General features: G+C 40.4%; 1 protein-coding gene across 1 annotated transcript; it reads right to left on the bottom strand.

Annotated features, from left to right (window-relative positions):
- Window positions 1-1056: 1056 nt before the first annotated feature.
- Window positions 1057-17139, bottom strand: LOC143935811 (keratin, type I cytoskeletal 19-like). Its single transcript, XM_077459920.1, has 8 exons — window positions 16622-17139; window positions 12811-12893; window positions 6302-6458; window positions 4507-4668; window positions 4290-4415; window positions 3172-3392; window positions 1892-1917; window positions 1057-1298 (listed from the first exon to the last, which is right to left on the bottom strand). Exons 1-8 carry the CDS (start codon window positions 17069-17071, stop codon window positions 1279-1281), a joined length of 1245 nt encoding a protein of 414 aa, XP_077316046.1. The 5' UTR covers window positions 17072-17139; the 3' UTR covers window positions 1057-1278.
- Window positions 17140-19113: the final 1974 nt, after the last annotated feature.

The raw sequence follows: 19113 nt of genomic DNA on the forward strand, positions 1-19113 counted from the left end.
CGTATACTGATTGGTTTGCACAAAATGTATAGGGTCTACAAAATAGGGGATAGTTTTATGGCATTTTTATTATTTTCTTTTTTTTTATTAGTAATGGCAGCAATTTGTGATTTTTATTGTGACTGCGACATTATGGCGGACACATCGGACACTTTTGACGCTATTTTGGGACCGTTGTCATTTATACAGCGATCAGTGCTATAAAAATGCACTGATTATTGAGTAAATGACACTGGCAGTGAAGGAGTTAGCCACTAGGGGGGCGATGAAGGGGTTAATGTGTGTGCTAGGGAGTCATTCTAACTGTGGGGGGATGGGCTTCAACACACATGACAGCGATCACTGCTCCCGATGACAGAGAACAGTGATCTCTGTCATGTCACAAGACTGAATGGGGAAATGCCTTCTTTACAAAGGCATCTCCCTGTTCTACCTCTCCATGTCACACGATCGCGGGCACCCGGCGGACATCGAGTCCACGTGGAATGTGGCGGTTGCATGCCCGCAACACCGCTTCTTAAAAGGGACGTATGCCCTTTTGCCCACCCGTGCCATTCTGCCGATGTATATCATCGCGCAGCGGTCGGGAAGAGGTTAATTAATGGAAGTAGATGCTACTGAAGTTTCCATTTCTGGATTTAAAATCTTCTGCATAATTTGATTACTCTCTTTAAAAATCTCTTCCAACATAACACCTAAGGGTTTTGTGTTGTCCCACCAACCTTTGTGTGTTTCAGTTCTTCCTGCTGCATTCTCCATGGTATAAAAATTATGGTACGCAACAGGGAGAGTGACCCCTCATAACAGCAATAATGCAGACTGAAGAGCTCAGTTTTGGGTGGACATATCCTTTAAATTCAATCTGTTCACCATGTGTTTTAATTTGTGGTTGTGTGTGTGTATCCAGTGCTTAATACCACAAGAACAGGAAGGATGCCAACTGTTTTTTTTTTTTTTTTTTTTTTTTAGTAATTTGAACATAATGCAAAACTTATTGGTATAACTTATGTAAACCTCATAAAATTGCAAGTCAATAAAAACACTTCAGCACTCATGTAATGCTTGACCCAGAAGATTCTATTTATTAGCTAAAGCAAGACAGACTAGAAAAGCAAGCTTTTGGTTCATTCACATTGCAGAGATGTTGACCATTCATCACGATCTGCAGGCCCAGTCAACAGATCCTTGTCTAGTAGCTGCGGCTTACGCCATTTTCAGTGCGGAAAGAAAGGAGGGTCTTCTCGTGTGGCAGCTGTCTTAACTCCTAACAGGGCATTCTCATTTTCTTTCAATTTTAACTAGAAGGGAAAAAAAAAGTATACTTAGTCAAACATTTGTGAAAGCAATCCATGACTGAAGTATAAAACGTTCCCTACGTGGTGAGGTTAATGCCTAGCTATCATCCAGACCTTCAAAGCAACCATTGATTTTGTTTCAAGGTGCACCAAAATTCAACTCACGAGTTACAACATATCATCTGCCCAACTCATTTTACATGGTTGGATACCCTTTACTCTAAAGCCAGCAGGTAGTCTAGCCTTTGCAATGGCCTTAAATAATTAATCATACAGACCATTGCATTCTTTGCTTTTGAGAAGGAATTGGTATAATACATGCAGATGTACTATGAAAAGCATGGTAAATATGCAGTTGATTTACTTATATCTAATTAAATCCTTTGGCTACCATTAACCTTCTTCAACCTAACCCAATGAAAACACAGACATGTGTTCTATAAATCAGGCTCCACCCTCTCTTTGAAATTACCGCAACCTCATCAAAGCATACTGAACCCCGCAAGGTTATACAGCAGAGATTCATTTGACATGAAACTGAAGTCAACCCCAAAGCCCCGTAAGAAGTTTGATGGATGATGATGATGTTTACTTACCGTCTTTTGTTGTGCCCACCACCAATCTGTGGGGACAAAAAAAACATTTATAAGAACGGAGCAAATTAGAGGAATCAAACAGCTTAGTGAAACAGCAATGCAAGAGAAATGAGGAAGTACGAAGTACAGTATCATAGCACCAATATAATAATCAGAATACGGAGTTTGGTTGACAGGAGCGAGATAAAAAAAGGCATCCAACACAAGAAGGTCACCCACAAATCTTTTTTTTTAGGTGAGCATATAGAACATATGGGGAACCATTGATGAATTTTAGTCCACCAGGGCCTTAATCATAGTCATAGTTGCTATGGGTGGTTGTGGTAGGCACATCATTGCATTTTGAAATTCTTTACTGAATACTCGTAAAATAGATCTGTGCTTTGCACATTCTGGACAAAGCATCGGGTTTACTTTAAAGTTGCCTTCCAAGGCAGATTATAATTACCTTCCTTTTGCTTCCTTGCATTTTTCTATTTTGGCCATGGGAACAAGGTGTGTAAGCTCCAAATCAGTCTCAGTTGGCACTTACATATAGTCGTAGGGCTTTTTCTAAACCCACATATGACAGCACGGGGTGTCTCAGCAGCCAGATACAAAAAAAATAGTGCCAGGTATTTTTTTACCTGGCAGAGTAGGTGTGAAAGTAAAGTCAATATAAGCTGTTGCAGGTGCTGGTATTAAAACTATAGGCAAAGCATGGGTTGACTTTAAGCTTTGATAACCAGAAGTATGAATAAGCCTTTGACATCATCAGCAGAATCTTCATAGGAAGGAGCTATTACATTGGGGTGTACAGAACAAAGAAGCAATACAATTTATGAAGCTTCCCGAAGATAATATCAGAAATGACATAAGGCAAGCACCAAAAATTTATCAAACTTCAGTTTAATAATGCCAAATACTAATATATTAATCCTGATTGGTTGTTATAGATCACAATTTCCATTAAGAAATGATTCCAACTGTATGAAGTTTACAACTTTACAGAACTTATATTGCAATATAATCTCTATTATGTAAAGTTGCAAGGGCAACAACATTAGGGACCCCTAATGTCGCTTATAAGGTCAGTTTTCATATTAATATAATCACATTTGGATCTGGACATAAACCTGAGAAACTGTAGTCATTTTGTGGGAGGATATAGCCATATGCTAAAAATCAGAGCCATAACTGAAAACAGCATAAATGGCTACAAATCCTGTATAAGAATAAGGTAAAGAATAGCTAGTCTAGATAGTCAGCATAGGATAAGAATAATGTCATCCAGTACTTACTGTGTATCGTGTCCTTCCAGGAGTTGGCGATATGTGGCAATCTCCTGTTCAAGACGTATTTTTATGTCTAGGAGCTGTTTGTACTCGAAGTTCTGACGTTCCATGTCTGATCGCAGATTACCGAGTTGTGCCTCTAAATTGCCAATGTGTGCCTGTATTTGTGCCAGTTGTACACCATACCGCTGTTCTGTATCTGCGAGGGTTCCTTCTAGGGATGATTTCTATGGACAGACAGAACACAATTCATTATAAACCAACATGTAAACTATAAACTCTTAGCTACCATAAACCTATCAATTTGGTCTCTACTGTGAATCAAAAAACAATTTGAGATCACCCGAGTAATGGTGGCATTGATGCCAAAGTATTCAAGCACAATGCTGCCATACAGAAGTATTCACTATACCTGAGGAACCTGCAAGTTTTTGTTTTATGACAGTTAATTTCCAAGAAATCATAAATGCAGTCAGTGGGGCAACTAATAAGGCTACTTAATCTACAAAGTTTTAGATTAAAAAAACTTGACCTTTGTAGAAACACTGCTGCCACAGCATCATATTTGCAACTTTCCTTGAAGAGATTTCCCCTCTCTTCATAAAGTGAGGAGAAATCTTCCTAAAAGGGCTCTCAACCTTACCTGACCCATAAGATAAATTGATCCTAACATGAAGTGAAGGGAAATCTTCCCAAAAGGGCTGTCAACATTGCCTAATCCATAAGATAAAGTGATCCTGACATGGGCTTTCCACCTTACCGGCCCCTCATATATCAAAAATAAAAAAGTTTCACTAGAGGTGGACTTTACATTTTGTAGCCAAGTGATAATAGACATTGAATGATTTTTAAAGCAGTAGGACTGTAAGAGAAGTGTATTGTATATAGGCACCCAAGATCCTGAAGACATCCTATGACCATCACTTTGATGAGAATAGGTTGTTGGGTAGGCTAGATATCTCCTAGCCTTCAGATGCCTACAAGCCAGAAAACCATACCGATAGGGTACAGGCGTGCCGGAGCATGCTGGAACTTAACAAGATATTTTGATAGACACATCATTTGCTAATGGTCCACTTCCATATGTTGTCAATGGCCCAAAACAAAAAGCAACATTCACTTACCATACTAAGTTGGGACTGTAGCTCTATCTCCAAGCCTTGAAGTGTGCGTCTGAGATCTGTGATTTCTGTCTTGGTGGTCTGTAGCTGTTCTGTGTGTACGACGACTTGCTTGTTTAATTCCTCAGTCTACAACAGCAAATAAGACATTTGTAAAATAAGCATTACACTGATAGAATTTGCTTTTCCTCCTTAACAAGGGTCAAATGGATCTCCTTACCTTGCTGAAGAACCAGGCTTCAGCATCCTTGCGATTCTTATCAGCCATATGTTCATACTGTTCCCTCATGTCATTCAAAATCTTTGTCAGATCTATACCTGGTGCCGAGTCCACTTCAACACTGAGTTGTCCACCAGTTTGTCCAATGAATGAGTTCATTTCCTACATAAGTAAATAAACTCGTTTAAACCATGTGTCATAACATGAATGCATCAAGCAACAAATCCATTAGCAATCTTTCTGCCATGATACATTTCACATTTCTCTATGCAGTTCAGTATAGACACGCATGAGATGACTTCCTATTCGATTTAAACCATTTCAACACCTTTGAGTGACAGATTGTGCCTATAGTACACACAAATGTAACATAAAATTAATTTTGGATCTATATATCAACTGACTAAATATTGCTCTGTCGGCTTTAATCTCACAATGTAGATCATTCTGCATCATCTACAGAAAATAGTGATTTTTATTTGATGAATATTTGAATGATCTTGACATGGCTGCATACATTTTGATAAAAGGAATGGGTGGCTGCACAATAAAAATCTCTTTATTGTAAAATCCGTAATATGAATAACACCACGGGACAGGCAAAGGTAGATGTTTTTCACACAGCGACGCTGCGCTTATTCCCCTGTCCTATGGTGTCTTCCATGTTACGGATTTTACAAAAAAGAGATTGATCACTACCTCGGTGTGCAGCCATCCATTCCTTTTATCCATATTGCATGGCCGGCAAGCCGAGGCTTGCACCCCTGAGAGGAGTTCATTCCCCAGCCTACCTGGTTCCATCACTCCCCTGGAGCGGAACTTTCCTTTCCTATTGCTTGGATAAATTTTGAGCCATAAGAATTATTTTGTTGAAGAATATGTCACATATCACACAGATTGTTTTCCTTTTTTATTTTATTTTTCATTCTTGGTTAATATAGTATGAGATGTGATTTACAGATCTGATTGTAAAACACATTACATAAAAACAGGGCTTTTTTTCAGTGGGAACATGGGGGGAACACAGTTCCACCACCTCCACCACTGAATTTATGTAATGGTAAGGGGAGCTGGAGAGTCTATTGATGCTAGCTGCTGGAGGATCTATTGTTATTGGAGGGGATCTATTTTACATTGTGAAGGTCTATTATTGTTGCTGAGGGGGGGGCTTATGTTGCTGATGTGGTCAGTTTTTGCTGAAAGGAAACTACTGTTGAGGAAGGGATCTATTGTTGCTGGCTGTTGAGGGTTCTATTGTTGCTGGAGTGCATCTATTTTACATGGCAGTCTATTGTTGCTGGTGGGGGTAACTACTGGTGTTGGTTGGGTTTATGTTGCTGGGGGGTCAATTGTTGCTTGAAAGGATCTACTGTTGAGGTAGTGTTCTACTGTTGCTGGCTATTGGAGAGTCTATTGATGCTTGGCTGATGTTGACAAATCTGTTGTTGCTACTGAGGTCTTCTATTGTTGTTGGGGTCCATTGTTGCTGGGGGTCAATTGTTGCTGGGAGAATCTATTGTCGCCGGGAAGGGTCTATTGCTGCTGGGGATATACTATACTGCTTTTCTTGTTGTTATTAACAAATTCCATACAAATTACTTATTACCACAAAATGATACTTGGTTCTGTAGTCACTAAAATAGGCAGTACTGGGAGGTTGGTACGGGGTGGAACCAAGGGATGTTGCTCAGAGGTGGGTAGGGGGGCAGAGACAAGAAATTACTCAGAAGGGGGAATTTCCTGCACCTATTCCCTGAGAGAAAAAGCCCTGCATAAAACACAGGGTCAGTCTTACCTCCTCATGGTTCTTCTTTAGGTAGGCCAGTTCCTCCTTCAGGTTTTCAATCTGGAGCTCCAGGTCAGTTCTGGCCAGGGTTAGCTCATCCAGCACTCTACGTAGTCCATTGATGTCGGCTTCCACACTCTGGCGAAGAGCAAGCTCATTCTCAAACCTGAAAGAAGACAAGTTGATAGGGATTAAGTAACATCTTCACCAACATTTGAATTTCAGTTCCACTTTCATAAATGTATTTTATCCTGTTAAATTTCTATTATGATTAGTCCTGACTATTTGTAGTCATGTGTTGTACAACTAAAGGCTAGATGGAAATTAAATGGTTAGATTATATTTGGAAGTGGAATAAGTTTCAATGAAAATAGTTGGCAAACAGTCAACATTTTAAGGGTTGCTGTTAAACCACTGCGATCGGACTTCTGGTGTCATAATGTTTTATAGTTATTATTTTGTAAAAATAGTTTTTAGACAATAAAAAGTAACATAGGTTTGCTTAATTTTCAAAATACAGCATACTGTATATGACACCATGAATATGGTAAGGCAAAAATCATGCATATTCTTGCCAATTAAGTAACAATTAAATAAGGCGTGGTGTCAGCGCAAAAACTGCTTTCTACTCGAGGTTTCCATTTAACATCAAAGATAGACCTAGTAGCTGCTTTGTGTGAATACATTTTATCAAAAAAGTAGTGAACATTCACTAAATTAATGACTTTGGAAGGGTTCGGTGCCAGATCCTGTTTCCAGCGCCTTGCAAGGGTAGTTTTAGCTGCTAGTAACACATGAATTACAACAGCCCTGAAATTATGGGGAAAGAAGTCCATACCCAAGTGCAGGATTGCTAAACTTGGATCTGGATCTACCTGTTAAATCTGAAAGTATCATGAAGATTTTTCTGTAGAAGCTAGTAATAATCTTGCACGTTCAAAAAATATGTATTAAAGTCCCGACTTGACCATAAGCTCTCCAACACAGGAAGGAGTTAGTAGCTGATAATTTAGACAAATGATATGGGGTCAAGTACCAGCGCGTGAGTGGTTTTTGCATTAACTCCCAATGTGTGGCTCAATGGGGGTTATTTACTAAAGGCAAAACCACTTTGCACTGCAAGTGCACTTGGAAGTGAAGTCACTGAAGATCTGAGGGGTGGCATGCAAGGAAAATAAAAAACAGCATTTTTGCTTGCACATGATTGGATGATAAAATTTGCAGAGCTTCCCCTCAGATCTACAGTGACTGCACATATAAGTGTCCTGCACTTGTAGTGCAGAGTGGATTTGCCTTTAGTAAATCAACCTCAATGTGATGTGGTGTAATTACAGTTGATAGCCACAATCCATTGTTTAGTGGAGTACTCTTTTTGGAGGTCTTTTTAGCATAGGGGGAGGTATGGTGAATTTAATTTTCTGTTCAAGAGTATTGTAAAAAAAAAAAAAGAGATTCCCTTGTGTGAGGTATAGGGAAAGGTAAGATATTGCCATGCCTCTTCTGAAATCGTTATGCTTGGAGGGGGATGCTTATAGAGGAAACTCTTGATTCTTGTACAGGTAAAGCTGGAGGTTGTTGGTCTCCCATAGTCCTTAATTAGGTGATCCATAGCCCGAGGAGTGCCATTTTGATATAGGTACTCCAACCATTGTATACCAACTTCCCTCCATTGTCTGACTGAGATGTAAGGCATGAGGTATTCTAAAATGTCTACTGTTATTATTTTGTAGGAACATTTCACAAAATGGCACTCGCAAACCTCAGTCTTCTGATATTTGTTCCCTCCCGCTATCGGCTGCACCAGAACAAGGTGGCTTATGGAATATGGTGTCTTGTGAACTTCAGGCTTATTTGGTACAGTAATACAAAGAGCAATAATCAGACTAATGTGAATCTTAAGCCTCGTACACACAATCAGATTTCCGAGAATTGTGTGATTGCCTAAAATATGACCATTAGTACGCTCCATCAGACAACTGTTGGCCAACTTCCACCAACAAATGTTGAATGGCAGGCTAGTAAATTTTCAGCAGACAACGGTCTGTTGTCAGATTTTCTGAGCACGTGTACACAAGTCTGTCACACAAAAGTTCAAAGTACAAACACGCATGCTCAGAAGCAAGGACGAGCCGGAAGTGGCAGGTCTTGTAAACTAGCGCTTGTAATGGAGAATTAACATGCGTGACGTGGAAAATTATAAGATCTCTAAATGCAGCACACATTCTCTTCTTCTTTAATGGGATAATAATGAAGCTGCTTTGCTGGTGATACTGATGGAGTTCTGCCAAATGTATTTTCAAAGGCTTTATATTTCTAGTGATAAAGAGTAATATTATTATGCTTTTTTTTTTTTTATCCTGTAGTTTTTAATCTCAAAGATACAACTATGTTGGTGTCCCTTTTTAATTTTACATTGTATTTTTGAAAATGTACTGATACAATACTGTACATATAAAATTAGACATGCTATCTACCAATAGAACTTAACCAAAAAGTGCATTCTAAGTATCCAAAAATATAACAAATCAAATCATTATTCAACCAAAAAAATTAAATAAAAGCCTCATGCATGTGTCCTACTTCTTAATATAGGGGGTCAACAATGCCAAAAGTTGGTGAAAGCAGGGGTCTGTCATCTGGAGATAATTCCAAAAATCATCTGTATCATTCTCCTGGAGCTCCCGCAGCAAAGTCATATGACATAATTAGTCATGATTAATAAAGCAACCAATTTTTGGTCCAAGAAATCCTCCTCCTCCTGTTCCTGTACTGGACTTGAGTCAAAGCAATAACTCTAAGGCCAATAATAACACGTTATCTCCCGGGATTCCGCAAAATGGCTAGTTGACGATTGGCTGTTCAGAAATATGCAAAATAAAAAGTGCAAAATAAAAAGCACTAAATGAAAAACGTGAAATGAAAAGCGTGAAATAAAAAGCAGGAATCAACACTGACCAAACTTCTACTAACACAAAATTAGCAGAAAGAGCACAAAGAGTGGCGCCTGACAATTGAACTTCTTCTTTATCGGCTTGTAGTACGTCTAATACGTCACTACGTTCATGTTTGTTGGCTGACAATTGTGTACCATTTGCATGCAAGACAAAATCCAGGCACAAAAGTCTGATGCTTTGTCTGCGGAAAATCCAATCGTGTGTACAAGCCTTTATTCTAGGATTGACCAATTTTACGTTGTGCTTACCAGAACTTTATAAACTTAAAAAAACTTTTATCGCTTTTATAGGTTGCTATAACCTATGAGTGTACATTTTATAAAGTCTCTCAACAGTTAACATGTTGGTCAAAATATAATAATAACAGTGTCCTTCCACAGATTGTACTGTACATGCAGTCCCATATTGACACAGGAAACATTATTTGCTGATTCATTTGCTTGTACTCAGGTGTGGCCGGAGGGAACATATCAGCTCACCAGGACATCAGCCAAAATCTCTGGAGCACACAATGCCTGCTGCTTGGTTGGCCAGCTAGGACGTGATTATTGTTCATACACCCTTTAAGAGATCAGACATGAATTAAGTAGAACTGGCCATGTTGTCTTTGGGATATAATATACTCAGGAACTGCACAGTTTCATTCAGAGATATAACTATATGGTTAGGCACCTAAGCCCAGGAGCCTGTGCAACAGCAATGTAGGTACGTTAAGGTCACCTAAAGCCAAAGGACATGTTTTATCATTATTGTGTCTAGTTGCTATGTAACTGCTTACTCATTAACTTTATTGAGGTTGTTTGATTCCAGTATTGTCCAGTGATATGAGTCAGTCCACTCAAATCTGTTATCTCAAGCCTTCTAATTTCCTGGTGATTTTTTTTCCATGTCTGATAGGCTAACCCCACATGTTGCTGACCTTTTGTGCATCCTACATAGTGCAAGATTTTTCAAATTTGACTAGCATGGCTGAACATGGAATCTTTGGCCTGGGAGGCAAATACAAACAACCAGTTCATAGTAGGGACAAGTTTCTGTGGGCTAAAGAATGTGTACCATGCAAAGTGTCCATTGATGGTCATTGTCCAAAGTAAGTGTTCCTTATGCCCCATACACACTATCAGTTTTTCTGCTGAGTTTTTCCATCAGGTTTACCAAAACCATGTAGTACAAGGGTTTGCCTGATTGCATACAAATGGAATCCCCTAAGGTTTGACCTCATATTATATGGTTTTGGTAAATCTGAAGGAAAAACTCAGCAGAAAAACTGATAGTGTGTATGGGGCTTTAGGCTCCGTTCACACCTAAGTGTACTGCAGCGACACCTGATGTGCCACGTGTTTTGTTTTAGCTTTTTTTGCATATTTTTGTGGCTTATTTTTGTACCGGCATAATTCATTTCAATGGGCCGCCCCTCCACTTCAAAAACGCGCCAAAGAAGCTCATGTACCAAATTTTGGCACAGAGCCAGGCACATTTAGCGTGGCGTTTTTATGCAATAAATAGCTGCAAAATTTGGGGTTCCATTAAGAAATAATGGCATCACAGACGCATCCAGCGTTTTCCTGGGACTCTGGAATTGTGGGCACAATCACAGGATTCTGCTCAGATTTCACTATGATTAGGTGTGAACAGGGCCTTAAGGACATCTCAGAGAAATAAAAATAATTGGTGCTGAAGGATGCTGTGGCTGCAGGTCTGAAGGGGGAGTAGCTAGCTGTATAATATTTTGCATATGTCACTGACTGCAGCTCCCTCTGTTATCAATATCTGAATGATGAATTATCAAGACTTCCAAACCAACATATCTAATTTCTTTTGCCCCCCAGCTCAGTCCTCCCCTGTGACCAAGGTTCCACTTTAAATTGCATATTTACATACATGCAAAATCCGCTCAACCTCCCTCCTTACCCCCCGAAAACACTAAGCTTACAACTGGTGGGTCTGTACTTATCTCCTATTCCCTCTTTAAGCTGACGATTCACCCATAGATTTCTTTAGTTCAGCATGCAGGCTGAATTAAAGAAATCAAACAGGTTCCTCTATGCATGCTTAACTGTGCACATGGCCAAATCTCCCGTGGTCCGATGCAGTCGTTGTCCAGCTGTCAATTTGCCACTTCTTTGATTTTCAACTAAAGCATGTTGTTGGACAGAGTGGTGACGATAAGCCCACTGCGCATCAAATTGTGGCCAGTTCACTAGAGGCCGGCCAAAATTTGCTCAGTGTATGGCCAAATTTAGTTTTCTTAAATGCCCACTATAATTCAGTGGTACTGATATAGCTTCCAAGAATCCCTAATTTGAAGGGATCCCTCTTTGGAAATAAAGAATACTTTCCTTCCTCATTGCTCCTCAAAAAAATAGTTTTTTTTTTTGTCTGATTTATAGACAACTTTTTATTTATTATTTACCAAAAAGTGTTATATTTCAATAGACTTTTTATCTAACATCTATTTTGTTGCACTTGTTATTTTAAAGTACAACTTCACCCTAAAAGAAAGTTCCACTTATGCTTCTCCTCCCCCTCCTCTAACACTTTTTGGACTTTTTGGACTTTCTTTGAAACCTTCATTGGAATTGCCTAGGTGATCCCATTGGAAGTTCTCCAACCTCCTGGTAATTACAGGTCCCAGGAGGCTTTGGAACCATTCACAGGGTGCAGCACAGTGCGGAGCCGGCTGAGAAGCTCTAAAGAGTCACAGCAGGCTTATCACAATTAACATAGTCCTGCCAGATCCCCAAAGACCTGCAAGGAACCAGCCCCGGTGAGGCCAGCGTTGGATCCCTGGACTGGTAAATGTTACAGTATTTACAAAAAAACACAGAAGAACCTCTAATAAGCCAGTACAACTAGTATAACTTAAAAGCAGTGGTGATAAAAAAAGCACTTGTGGGTTTAACCAATCAATTTTTTCTTCAGCTTGTGTAGCCAAGGCTGGCCATAGACAGTTTGAATCTCGGCTGATTCAGCAGGACCCGGCTGAGATTCGAACCATGTGTGGGAAGGCTGCATATACCAAGTTGATTGTTTGATCAACTTAGGTACAGCCAGCCTGTCGGATTCACTTGCGATAATCACTGTCTTCTCCCTTCAGGGATGGCTTCACCTGCCATTTTAATTTGGTCTAAAAGAAACACTTTTTCAATGCCAAATGAAGAAACTTTGCATTCAACACTTCTAGGAGTGCCAGATTCCTGAATCCCCTGACATGCGCTGTGGTCTGTTCTTCTGAACCCTACGTCACTACTATGTCCTGTAATGATGTAACAGGTGGTGGAAGAAACCATAGCCTGCAGTGGGAGGGCTGGCCATTAAAACACACCTGAAAGTATAGTGGCCATTGCTTTGCAGGAGAGAAAAGATTGGAGGAATGGGTGGTGGAATAGGCGAGAAGAAAGCCTCTTCCATTCCGGTTGGCGCTGTCCTACATTCTTTTAACCAAACAATAACATACTTTAAGCCTTTTTAAACCTAAAACAGCATAAATCCATGAGCTGCCAAGAAAACGTAAAGATTCATCAAATATCAAAGTGCTAGAGCACTAAAGTCTGCCCTACTTACTTAGTTCTGAAGTCATCAGCTGCCAGCCTGGCATTGTCCACCTGCAGGACAACCCTGGAGTTGTCAATGGTAGCAGCAAGGATCTGAAATGCAATAAAAGGTCACATTTAGAGAAGCCTGTAGGATTACATTTAGCATTTAATTTTTCTGCTGATAAAAACCCTACCTCACCTGTCCTCAGTACAATTTAACAGTAAAAAAAGACCTTGACATATGACGGAACATAATAAATGACACAGTAACAAATTGTGGTAGTTTCAGGCTATGACACACCCAACAGTCAAGGAGCATAGCAGGAAGAAAAAACGAACTGTGTTTATATAACAAGTAAGTGGTTGTCAGTAAAGATTGTTAGAGACATCTACGATACTAGCTTTCCTAATTACGAATAATAGGAATTAGTCTGCCAGGTCTCAGTGACTTTACTGGCAAGATCGTTGCGCTTGAGTGCCTAGCTCGGGTCACCTGCTGTGTCAGCTATGAATAGGATCCAATTTCTCCTTTGAGACTGTTTAATTTAAGTTATGGAGAATGGGAGAGGTGGAAAGAGAGGTGAACAGTCTTCTTCTACCAGGTGTGGGAGTGCATGGTAGGACGAAACGAAGTATGGAATTATTTCAATGCTGGAGTCTCCAAGTCTTAAAAGAGGTCAAAGAGGACTCGGGCCACCAGACTCCATATGTATCTGAAATATTAGGCAAAATAATCCTTTCATTTGTTATCTGCCCCCATACCCTGTTCAATTACATCAGCAGGTACTTTGTTTTTAATAGGTCCAACTGTTGATAACGATGAAATCTGTTAGGGTGACCGGGGCTTTTTTTCAGTGGGAACGTGAAGGAATGCAGTTGCGTCACCTCCAGCACAGAATGTATATACTGGTAAAGGGGGATGGGGCATTTTGGAGGGTCTATTGATGCAGACTGCTGGGGATCTATTGTAGATGGGGGTTATAGTGTTGCTGGAGGGATCCACCGTTGCAGAGGGATCTATTTTGCTCTGGGAGGGATCCACTTTTGTGAGGAGGGGTCAATGGATGCTGGCTGCTGGGGGTTCTGTTGTTGCCACCAGGGGTCTTTTGTTGCTGGGGCAGATCTATTGTTGCTGGGGGTGTATTTTGTTCCTGGGGTAGGGTCTGTTGTTGCTTGGAAGGATTTGTTGTTGCTGGGGGGGAAATTAGTTGTTCCTGGAGTGGGGTGTTTATTTTCATTAACCAATTCCATACAAAAAACAACTCCACTAATTAAAAGGAGTGGTACTAGGAGGTGGATAGGAGGCAAAAACAAGGGATGGTGCTGAGAGGTAGGTCAGGGTGAGAAGAGTACCTGCACCTAATCTCTGAGAAAAAAAAAAAAGCTCTGAGGGTGACCATACTAAGTCATTAGGCATATTAGCCTACTTGTTCTGGTCTACAGTATGTACTTATATACTATAAGAAATGATGGTGATTTCAAGCATATCTATCTATCTATCTATCTATCTATCTATCTATCTATCTATCTATCTATCTATCTATCTATCTATCTATCTATCTAGATGGGTAGATAGATGGGTAGATAGATAGATGGGTAGATAGATAGATAAGTAGATAGATACGAAAACAACAGTAGAAGTAAAGACACCATAAATGCACCATATACATTAATAGTTATTGTTCAATATTTAAACCGGCTGTGAAAGTCATTGGAAACCCATACAATTTCTAGACAAATAGGTCTCAGTGCATACAAATATGGGTAAATGTAGATAGGCACTCAACGAGGCTTAATATCCTGGCTTAAACAGTCTAAAAACCACAACACCCAACAATGTGGGCAATAAAGCCCCTGTTGACCACTTTCAAAAATTTCAATTCCGGGAGGCACTTTTTAAAACCCATCAAGAGTCATTTTTTTTACAATGCATAATCCCCAAGAGAGTCTAATTTCAAAAATTTTGGAAAAATATTGGTAAATTGGAAAGACTCCCAGCAAAGGTAATACAACCTCAACCTAATATAAGTCAATACTGTTTTTGGCATAGCTCTTTTGAAACCACACCCCTCTTTCCTCTTCTTCTGTCCTTCTTTAGTTATCTTATAATTGCACTAAACATTTTCATTTAACCTCAAAATTATTAGATTGCTTGATTTTTAACCACTAGTGTAAATGAAAAGAAGTGGTTAAAAAAAAAAAAAAACTCTGGTTTTAGACAATCATCCTTGTGTGTAAAGTCTTCCTGGTCCGTGGAACTAAAGGCGTGGTGGTGGGGATGTGCCCTTTTGTCTGTAAGCTTTTGTATAAAAATGTATCCCTCTTTCCCATAACGAGAAAGTTGGGCGCTATCCCTGATGGTTCTATACGGTTCAGGAAGATCATCGTAGAAAAATATGACCTGCTGCTTCTTTGTTGGCTTATAAACCTGTTTTTCTAGTTTGCTTGTCCCTTCCTTAACCTTTCTGGTACTGAGCAGTTATAAGCTGCATGTAAGACTCTACTATGGAAAGAAGCATTTGTTTTATTCTTAGCCTTTTTTTTTTTTTTTTACTATATCCGTTTATAATTTAATAAAGACTGCGTAGTCCTTAGGCTAGCCATTCGTTATATAAATTTCTTGTACAATTTCCATTCGATTCAACAAAAGAAAACCTAAACACATTTAATTTGTATGTAATCAGGCAGTCCCTACTCTACGGAAATAGAATAAGAAGATTGTATAATGTATGGCCAGCCTGAGTCAACTTAATTAAGCGTCCCTACAGATATTTAGAACCGTGCCATCAGTTCTGAAAAAAGTTAAGTGTCAGTATGCAACCTGCAACTGGTAGTAAATTCTGGCGCACGTAGTTCCCCAACGCCTTCTGTTACTCACTTAACTTATCTATTTTTTATTGGACTGTTATCATATGTTTAATAATGTATAATTCAGCATATTACATCCGTTTACATATTAAGCTCCTAGGCACATCTGTTCATGGTAATAATTAACTTTATGGAATAGGTTAGCTACAAGAGCAATTATACAATAGATGGAACATAGTGAATGTGGGAGAGTAGTAGATGCAAGAACAGAAGTCCCAGTAGAGATGTAGAAAGTTAGGATTAGGTGAATTAACAACCATTAGTAAGTGAGCTGTTCTTTACTATACCTAAAAACCATCACATATGTAGAAAAGGCTGTTTGCAAAATTACTTTTGTCACTAGGCGAGTGTTTAACCTCTCACGTAAAAAATAAGCTCATTAGATCATTTTTATGCTTAATGTATACAATGGGAGTTGATTTACTAAAACTGGAGGGTGTAAAATCTGATGCATGGGAGCCAATCAGCTTCTACCTTCAGTTTGTTCCATTAAGCTTTGACAAAGATAACTGCAAGCTGATTGGTTTCTATGCAGAGCTGCACCAGATTTTGCACTCTCCAGTTTTAGTAAATCCAACCCCAAGGGGTACATTTACTACAGCTGGAGTATTCAGAATCTGGTGCAACTCTGCATTGTAGCTTCTAACATCAGCTTGTTTAATTAAGCTTTGACAAAAAAAAAAATCTGGAAGCTGATTGGTTTCTATACAGAGCTGCACCAGATTTTGCACTTTCCGGTTTTAGTAAATCAACCGCCATGGAGGTACTAAAACCGAGCCGACGATTTGGTGCAGCTGTTCATGGTAGCCAATCAGCTTCTAAGTTCAGCTTATTCAGTTAAGCTTTGACAAAGGAAAACCTGGAAGCTGATGGGTTTCTATGCAGAGCTGCTCCAGATTTTGCACTCCCCAATTTTAGCAATTCGACCCCCATATGTCATGATAAAAAGGAAAAGACAGGCATCAGCTCACCTTATCTCTGAGGTCCTCGATGACCTTGAAGTAGTGGCTGTAGTCTCTGGTTGGGCTGGGTCCTTGCTTCTCGTACCACTCCCGGATCTTCACCTCTAGTTCTGAGTTGGCCGTTTCCAAAGAACGCACCTTGTCCAGGTAAGAGGCCAGGCGGTCGTTCAGGTTCTGCATGGTCTCCTTCTCACTGCCAGACAGCAAGCCATCCCCGGACACGCTGACACTGTAGCTGCCTCCATACCCACCACCAGAGCCATAGCTACCACCAAAACCACTGCCTAGACCACCACCGTATCCAGAGGAGACCAAGCGGGCAGAAGACACGGAAACACCTTGCCCCCCATAGCCACCGTGGACACTTGGAGACTTGAAGGACACCCTCCCACCACCGAGGCCACTACCCACACCCCGGTAGGAGCTGCTGTAGGTGGTCTGGCGAATGCTCTGGGACATGGTAGCAATAGCTGTGGCTGGAGCAGAACTGAGAGATGCAGATCACAGGAGTGTAACTGTTCTCTATCTTCCAGCCTCCTTTTATTCTTCACTAACTGGGTGGTGCCAGAAAGCCTGATGGAATTTCACCGGCTTCTTCTACTCATGCCAAGCAACGAGAGACATTTCTCATTGGTCTGCTGGAAAGATCCCCCCTTTTTTTTCTTTTAGCTGCCCTCGAAATTACTTTTTACACTAAACAAACACAGCATTTTTCTTTTCCTGCTAACGTTTAGACAAAAGAGTCGATTGAATCTCAGGTGGAGAGGGAGGGGGGAAACCCGCTGAACTATAGGAGAAACTTCCCCTGATTATGTTATGTTAAGATAAGTCGCTCTGTTTGCAGTTAACCCTCCGGTCTAGGGATTATCCAAACTCTATTCAGAAGATGAAGATAAATGTAATTTAATTAGGCGTGTTAGAAAAGAAAAGAACTTTATAAAACTTTTTTTCTTTTTTTTTTTTAAAGTGCATTTGGAAATGTGACAAATAAAAAATCCTTTTACAGTAACTAATGCTGGTCTTGCATAGAAAATGATATTTTATGAACAAATAACAATTTTGTGTGTGGGGGGGTAGGAGTAATGTGGCAATTATACATTTACCAGCTAGAAATAAAACTGTCGTAAAATGAAGCTTGGTTCACATAGCCTCTTCAACATCTGCCAAATGCCCTCTGAGAAGTGATCCAAAGCAGATAAAGCGCACATACACTATATTACCAAAAGTATTGGGACACCTGCCTTTACACGCACATGAATTTTAATGGCATCCCATTCTTGGTCTGTCTGACGACACGCGCTGGGGTGGAGAAATGGCACGGTGGTTGATTTCTTCACAGAACATGCGTCGGGGATGACATTGGCGCACTACAAGTGAAATAGCTCTTAAATATCTCCTAAACGGCGCACGTTTAGGAGATATTTCCGCACCTATAGGTAAGCCTTATTCTAAGCTTACCTATAGGTAGAAGTCAACAAAAAAGGGTTTACAATCACTTTAATGGCATCCCAGTCTTAGTCTGTAGGGTTCAATATTGAGTTGGCCCACCCTTTGCAGCTATAACAGCTTCAACTCTTTTGGGAAGGCGGTCCACAAGGTTTAGGAGTGTGTCTATGGGAATGTTTGACCATTCTACCGGAAGTGCATTTGTCGGGCACTGATGTTGGACGAGAAGGTCTGGCTCGCAGTCTCCACTCTAATTCCTCCCAAAGGTGTTCTATCTGGTTGAGGTCAGGACTCTGCGCAGGCCAGTCAATTTCCTCCACCCCAAACTTTCTCATCCATATCTTTATGGACTTTGCTTTGTGCACTGGTGTGCAGTCATGTTAGAACAGGAAGGGGTCATCTCCAAAGACATTCCCACAAAGTTGGGAGCAAAGAGTTCCCTTCAGTGGAACTAAGGGGCCAAGCCCAACCCCTGTAAAGCAAACCCCACACCATAATCCCCCCTACACTAAATGATTTGGACCAGTGCACAAAGCAAGGTCCATAAAGACATGGATGCGCGAGTTTGGGGTGAAGGAACTTGACTGGCCTGCACAACCCGATAGAACACCTTTGGGATGAATTAGAATGGAGACTGTGAGCCAAGCCTTCTCATCCACATCAGTGCTGACCTCGCACAGGTTAGCTGTGGCTTCACATAGACATCTATTAGAGCATTTTTGGTACACTTTAAGTCCTGCATGCTGCATCTTTGGTGCGCTCTCAGAAAACGCACCAAAGCGCCCAATGTAATAGAAGCCTATTGGAAAGTACAGGTAACCCGCACACAAACTGCCCCTCGTTTTGGATAGAGTGGCCAGGGGTTAAAACTTCTGTCAGTTTGCTGTCTCTAACTCTGTCTAGGGAGATCCAGGCTAGGAACACTCTAGCCTGCATGGTAAATCGCAGCACGCTACCATGCAGGCTAGTGTTGTGTTGGCTCTGGCAAAGGGAGGCGGCCATGGAATGCGTGTTTCAGTGCATTGCACAACTTGTTTTTTTTTCTCCAACTTTAT

Source organism: Lithobates pipiens, unplaced genomic scaffold (genome assembly GCF_037356315.1).
Source record: "Lithobates pipiens isolate NorthernLeopardFrog02 unplaced genomic scaffold, aLitPip1_a1.2 Scaffold_28, whole genome shotgun sequence".
Taxonomy (NCBI): Eukaryota; Metazoa; Chordata; class Amphibia; order Anura; family Ranidae; genus Lithobates; species Lithobates pipiens.